General features: G+C 41.2%; 1 protein-coding gene across 1 annotated transcript in view; it reads right to left on the bottom strand.

Annotated features, from left to right (window-relative positions):
* Positions 1–368: 368 nt before the first annotated feature.
* The window catches only part of LOC126470824 (uncharacterized), a 59,821-nt gene continuing 53,840 nt past the window's right edge, over positions 369–6,349 (bottom strand). The window contains exon 37 of the mRNA XM_050098835.1: positions 369–3,089. Coding sequence (XP_049954792.1) covers positions 369–3,089 — 2,721 coding nt within the window. The remainder of the gene's footprint in view (positions 3,090–6,349) is intronic.

Raw genomic sequence — 6,349 nt, 5'->3', positions numbered from 1 at the left:
TCTCATCTGGTAATTCTGAGTTACTGCCCCACTCGTGTTACTGCTGTAGCAACCGTTTCGCTGCAAGACTACGTAACTGTTTGGTATTTACTGTATCTATATTTCATGTGTATATATATATATATATATATATATATATATATATATATATATATATATATATATATATATATATATATAAAAATCAAAGACAGTCTGACTGTTTAAGGCATAAAAGAAAGGAATAAAGGACTGACGAACCGGAAACTCAGTCCTCATTACATTCAGACTTAAAAGTCATCTCTCACAATATGTTCCAGCAAAAATCACAAGAGAAGGAAACATCCGTGCCAGTATCACCACTTAGTTGTCTACAACTGCTGTGCATGCTACGAAGAGGGCCATGAGCACTGGAAAAGAACACTGGAGATTACAGCTGCCACTTGCTGATCGAGGATCTGGCTCATGACGAGGGATAACAGACGTTGTTCTTGCTGCAGGAAGAGCGGCCGGTTTTCAGGATGTCGTGCCAGATGAAGTAATGTACCAGCCGCACGCCTCAGCATATCCAGACTGGTTCCCATAGCATCTGGATTGTCTATAAGTGCACCGATACCGTGCTGATAGGCTACCCCTAATGCAGTAGCTTCCGCCTGCTCGATGAATGCTACTAGCAAGGACACACACGGGCTCTGCAGTGCAACAGTACGTGCCACACCACTGTCCGCAGCGGCCAGGTAGTGCAGCATATTCACTGCAAACTCTCGTAGCACTTGCTCTTTTGACCAGCACAGAAGTCGTGTCAGCACAGCACACAGACGTTCCAAACGGGAGTAGGGTGGCGTAGCTACAACCAGATCTACATTAGAGTCTGTTACGCACAATTTGCACAGAGCTTCCAGTGCGAGGCGCTGGGGTGACAACGAGCCTGAAGATCCGGGAAATGGGTCCTGACCATGAGCAGCTGGACAAACTGCCCAGTGAAGAAGTCCATCAATTACGGGCCGCGACACTTCCTCAGGATGTTGACCGAGGTCCATATGACCGGCAATATTAGCCGCTGTCACCAACACATTTTCGCGCACATGGTGCAAGAAGTCCCACCACCATTCCGCCTCACCTTGTAAACTGCTACAAGAATCTGCAAAGTCAGCATCTTCTTCACGGTCATAATTGCGCTGTTTCTGTGCACGAGGAGGATGTTCGTGGTGTAAGAGTAAAAGCTTCCCCAACAAATCAAGGAATGTAACATTTTTGGCAAACTCTGCTTCATTGCCCGGGACAAATGTCAGATTCCTCAAAATAGTTGAAAGACAAACACAACGCCTTGCCTTTGCATCCTGTGTATCAGTAACAAGGTAAAGGCTCGCTTCATCTCTCGCGTAACATTCGTCTTCATAATCTGACATACGTCTTCTTTTCAACGTTCCCGCAGGATCCCTTATTTGTATGCCGCCCCTGTTTTCTCCCTTTATCTCTGGTCTCACATCTGTTACTTTTGACTTTTCTTCAGCTTCGTCACCATAGTCATCTTCCATGTTTATGTCTTTTCCTTCATGTTCAGAACCTTCGAGGAACACATCTTGTTCCATTTCTGTTTCCATTTCTTCGTGTTCTTTTACAGTTTCGTCACAACTGTTGTTGCCATTACTACTTTCATTGCTTTCTAAACATTCGCAATTGTTAAGGCTAGTTCCTCCAACAGCATTTCCAGCACTTTCATTACCTTCACTGTTTTCTTCACTGGCAATAATTTCACTTTCAACACCTTCTTTGATCTTATAATTGCAACTGGATTCATTCGGTGTTGTGCTGTTACAGTTATCACCTTTGCTTATGTTGAATATACTACTCTCATTGCTATTAGAACTATTGTCATTGTTTGTATGTTCTGTTTTTATGTTACTGCTGCTAAAATTATTTGTGTCACTAGTTTCTGATACAGCATTATCACTCTTTGTTTCAATATCCTTTGGTACATTTGGAGAATGCGGCAACTCCCTTTCATAATTACTACTGCTCTCACTTTCGACACAGTTTGCTTCCTTTTTCACTTCTACAGTTTCTTTAGGAGGCTCTAAGGGGTCTACACAGTGTTCAGGCAGCAATGAATTTTCTTCCGTATTTTCCGTTTTTATCCGCGAAAACACATCACTCAAAATAGTTTTAGTCCGTTTCACTTCATCACTATCCTGCACATCAACGAAGGAGCTGTCTTTAATCAAATGTTCCTCATTAAGTATCACATTAGATGCACTGCTCGAACTATCAATAACACCGTTGTCATCACTACATTCCACTTTTAGCACTATAGGAGGAGTTACACTCAAGTTTTCAATGGGATACGATTCTTCTTCACTTACTTTTGTCCGACAATCTTCTTCCTCTTCGGCACCTACAGTTTTACTGTCATCGAGCAGTCTCGCAAATGGAACATTACCGAACTCTCCTTGGAAACATGACACAATGTACTTCGTCGAACTGATGTCTGAAGAGGTCAACTGCCACGGGTCTTGAACCACATCATAGTTTTCTGCCAAGTCACCTTCAATGTCCCAGCTCTTCCGATTATCCACAACAAAAATCTCATTATCTCTGTTCACAATTCGAACTACCTCACCGTTTCTAGTCACAAGAGTATAATTTGGTGTCGATTTCATTAATGTGATGTGATCTGCAGGATCAACTGGCACTCTAACTTGCCCTAGGTCCACTTCCGGTGTTTCCACCTTTGGTGCCTGGAACCATTTCTTCCCAGAATCTGGAAGAGGCGAGTCAAACATGTCAGCTAAACTGCGTCTGAAATGCTCCAACAGCACATCAAGTAGTCCTGGCATGTGGGCTAGTCCAAAATATGCAACTGTGCTATCATCAAACAAAAGGATGTTGAGAATATCCAGAGCCCAAGCACTCTCTGCCAGTAGGCCAGAGCGCAGACTCATCATAAGCCTCCATGCTTCTACAGGTGCTACATCCCCTCGTGTCATTCGCTTGCGTTTATACAAAACAGGCAATATTGCTTCCACACTTTCTGGAGGGAAAACGATCTCTCGCTTTGGGGCACTCTGTTGTTGGTAGACCTGCGCATTATTCATCCCAGGTGGCTGCGCCTGAAATAAGACACCAGTAGGAAATAAATATTGGTACGAAACATGGTCAGCAAAACTGACAAAACTTAACACATGTAATTTTTTCTACTTCAATTCGGATTTTTTTTTAATAAGTTTTACTTTATACTATGAAATGGGCTATGGGAGAAAATCAAATTCAAAAAGTTTAAACATGTGCAAAATTTATACTCACCAGGATTATCATGCTTTGTTGAAGAACAGACTTAATACTTAAAAAATTGCAAGCCTTTGAATAAGTGGCCCATGCATTGAGAATTAAAGAAATTGGTACATTAAGAGTAATGCAAGATCATCTACCTGTATGAAATACTCAGGAGGAGAGAAAATGCCTCTACAGAAACTAATAAAACCCCTATCTTGTTGTCATCTAAAGTCTACATAACTTACTGCACAATCATTAAGCAAGTTGAAAAGGGATGAGGCAAAAAAAATTAAACACTGTAACAAATACTGTATTATAATAGCCTCCAAGTTACCTTGCAAAATTTATTAGTCATGCTTCTCTGTGGAATGAAGTGATTCATGTTTTGGGAATGATTGGCAATTTGTTCCTTCGTTTTACCCAGTCATTACTAAATAACAGCTAGAGGCAAGCTGTTCTGCTGGTATGGTGGCACTGTGGCATCTCTGCACAAAGTACAAGTAACTTGCATATAGCAGTCCAGTTTGAACATTAAAAAGGATATGGCAAGTATATGTAACGTCAGCCATTATGTACAAGTGGCAACCTACGGTACTTTAATACAGTGTAATGGGTTAGAACGATATGCCATAATGAGTCATAACAGTACAACATCCTGTATACTCCACCAAAAAAATATGAGAGCTGACTTCGGATGAAGTGATCAAAATGAATATACGCAATATAACTTTTAAAAAGTGCATAAAAAGCATTCATGATTCAAAGTCTGCACAAGAAAGGGAAACAGACAAAGGAGAAGAAATATTCTGACTGTAATGCTGGGGAAGGGGCAGGGGAGGGGGGCTTGTTCCTTATAACTGTCTCGGTAAGTGGTGTGGTCATGTGGAGCTGCTACAAGGATAACAGAAAATGAAGAGGCACACAACTTTTGAAATCTATATAACTACAGCATTAAGTTATTTCACAGACTATTTGCATAGTGGAGGGTAAGTTATGAACTTCTGACTACTGATCTTACTAGTGGTTAGCCAGGTTCTTATTTTTATGGCATGTATCATATTTTGTGGGGATGTACAGTCTAGGCAGGTATCTGAAAATTCTGACAGTCTCCAATGGTTCTGCCTGATAAACAATAAAGCCTCTCCAATTCTACTTGTATAATGTGTACCGAAACAGTTGGTGACTGCAATTGTTTCATAAAGTCATGTAGTTCACTGAATTTCCATTTTCTTTAATGTTACCAGCACGATCATTCCACGTAACTACTTTTGGTACCTGTTGATGGTATTCTCATTCAGCAATCTATAGATGAACTCTTTTCATTCAGAGTCTGTAGTGAAGCTTCAACACCACAATGCCAGTAGGGATTCAATAACTCCACCAATGATTTTTTTAATATTCGCGACTCGAAAGAGTTATTCTTCCACAAGCCGAGTTCACTATTTCTCATTATCATTCTCCACCTATCAGACCACAAAATTTATTAGTTTAGTGTGGTACATAGTAAGGTTGGGGTAAAGTGATATGAAGTAGGAAGAAGTAAGTTGTGTAATGCAATATATTATCCAATAGGAAAATTCTGTTATTTTTGTAGGTAGCATACATGATGGGTACAAATCTATTTTCATCTTTAATATGAACATTGTAGATGGCTTTTAACAAAGATTGAGAAGCTGCAGAACATAAGCATTCAAAGTGGAGCACAAGTGTGCAAGATTTTTTAAAACGACAATTCTTAGCTGAAGATGATAATTTATGTCCTTTATTCTTTTAATTCATTCTTTTCTACAATGAGAAATAATAAATAAATTGGACTTTGCACTACTATTAACTGAACCAAACCACTGTCACTTCTGTTCCACATTAAGGATGGCTATAATAGGATCAGAGCCACATTTTTGTAAATTAATGTGCTCATATTTAAGAGAGAGAATGGAAAAGAATTAACTGTGTATACCTGAATAAAAACTGAACATGAACAAACTCAATGAATATCAAAAAATATCCTCGAAGGACTGGGTTTGGTGGCACCACTGTATAGTATGTGCATATACAGAGGGGTGGTTGTGTTATTGCTTTATTTGTCACAGTCATTAGTGATCAGATGGCAGTCTGAAGGCCTGTCTGTGCACCCTCTGTTTTGACTCTGCAGGCAGTAACTATACCAAGTTTGCCATAATCATTTTAGGGTACAACCACGCCCTACTGATGAGTCAGCACTCCTGTTGAACAGATTCAGCCATTTGAATGGTGTCACATTGGGGTCCTGGGGGAAGCAGCGGACGTATTAACGGATTGCTGCACATGTTGGACACAATATATCAGTGGCGTGTTGCTGCTTTCAGCAAAGGTTTGTGGAACATTCCCATACCTGTATACCAGGCTCTGGACATCCTCACAGTAAAGATGCACGATGACATAGGTGCACTGTGCGAGCATTGGTGTCTGATCGATTATCATCCAGGGCCAAAATCTGTGCATATGTTGCACCTGTTGTGTCATCATGGAGCACTGGGAATCATCTGCTTGCAGCAGGGATAAGATCACATGTGGCTCTGTCCAGACTATTACTGATACCACAACACTGTCAAGCATCACTAGTGATGGATGTACACACCTGTATGGTGTAGACCTGGTGAGCTGCCTACTCCAGAGTGTATTTGCCCTGAACACGCTGGTCACATCCCAGGTCTCATTGGGGGAGGGGGGGGGGGGGGGAGCAGTCATGGTCATATTTGGTGTTTCTGCAGGTTAAAGTAACCAAAGCAAACAGTGCCCGTTGCCTTACACAGGCTATTATCCCCACACTACTGCCATTTCTTCATAGAAAGGGATGTGCTTTTTCAATGGGATAATGCACATCCTCATACAGCTGCTGCAACACAAGCTCTTTGTGGTGTACAGAAACTGCCCTGGCCACCAAGATCAACTGATCTCTCGGCTACTGAACATGTACGGGACATGATGAAGTGGGAACTTACTTGTTCTCTGGGGGCCTGCAAGAACCACGACCAAATTACTATAAAAGGCACAAGATGCTTGGGACAATCTATCACAGGATGCCATTTGACACCTTTATGATAGTTTGCATGTGAGA

Source organism: Schistocerca serialis, chromosome 3 (assembly GCF_023864345.2).
Source record: "Schistocerca serialis cubense isolate TAMUIC-IGC-003099 chromosome 3, iqSchSeri2.2, whole genome shotgun sequence".
NCBI lineage: Eukaryota > Metazoa > Arthropoda > Insecta > Orthoptera > Acrididae > Schistocerca > Schistocerca serialis.
The sequence above is the reverse complement of the archived record's forward strand: the minus strand, read 5'-3'. Positions and strand labels throughout refer to the sequence as shown.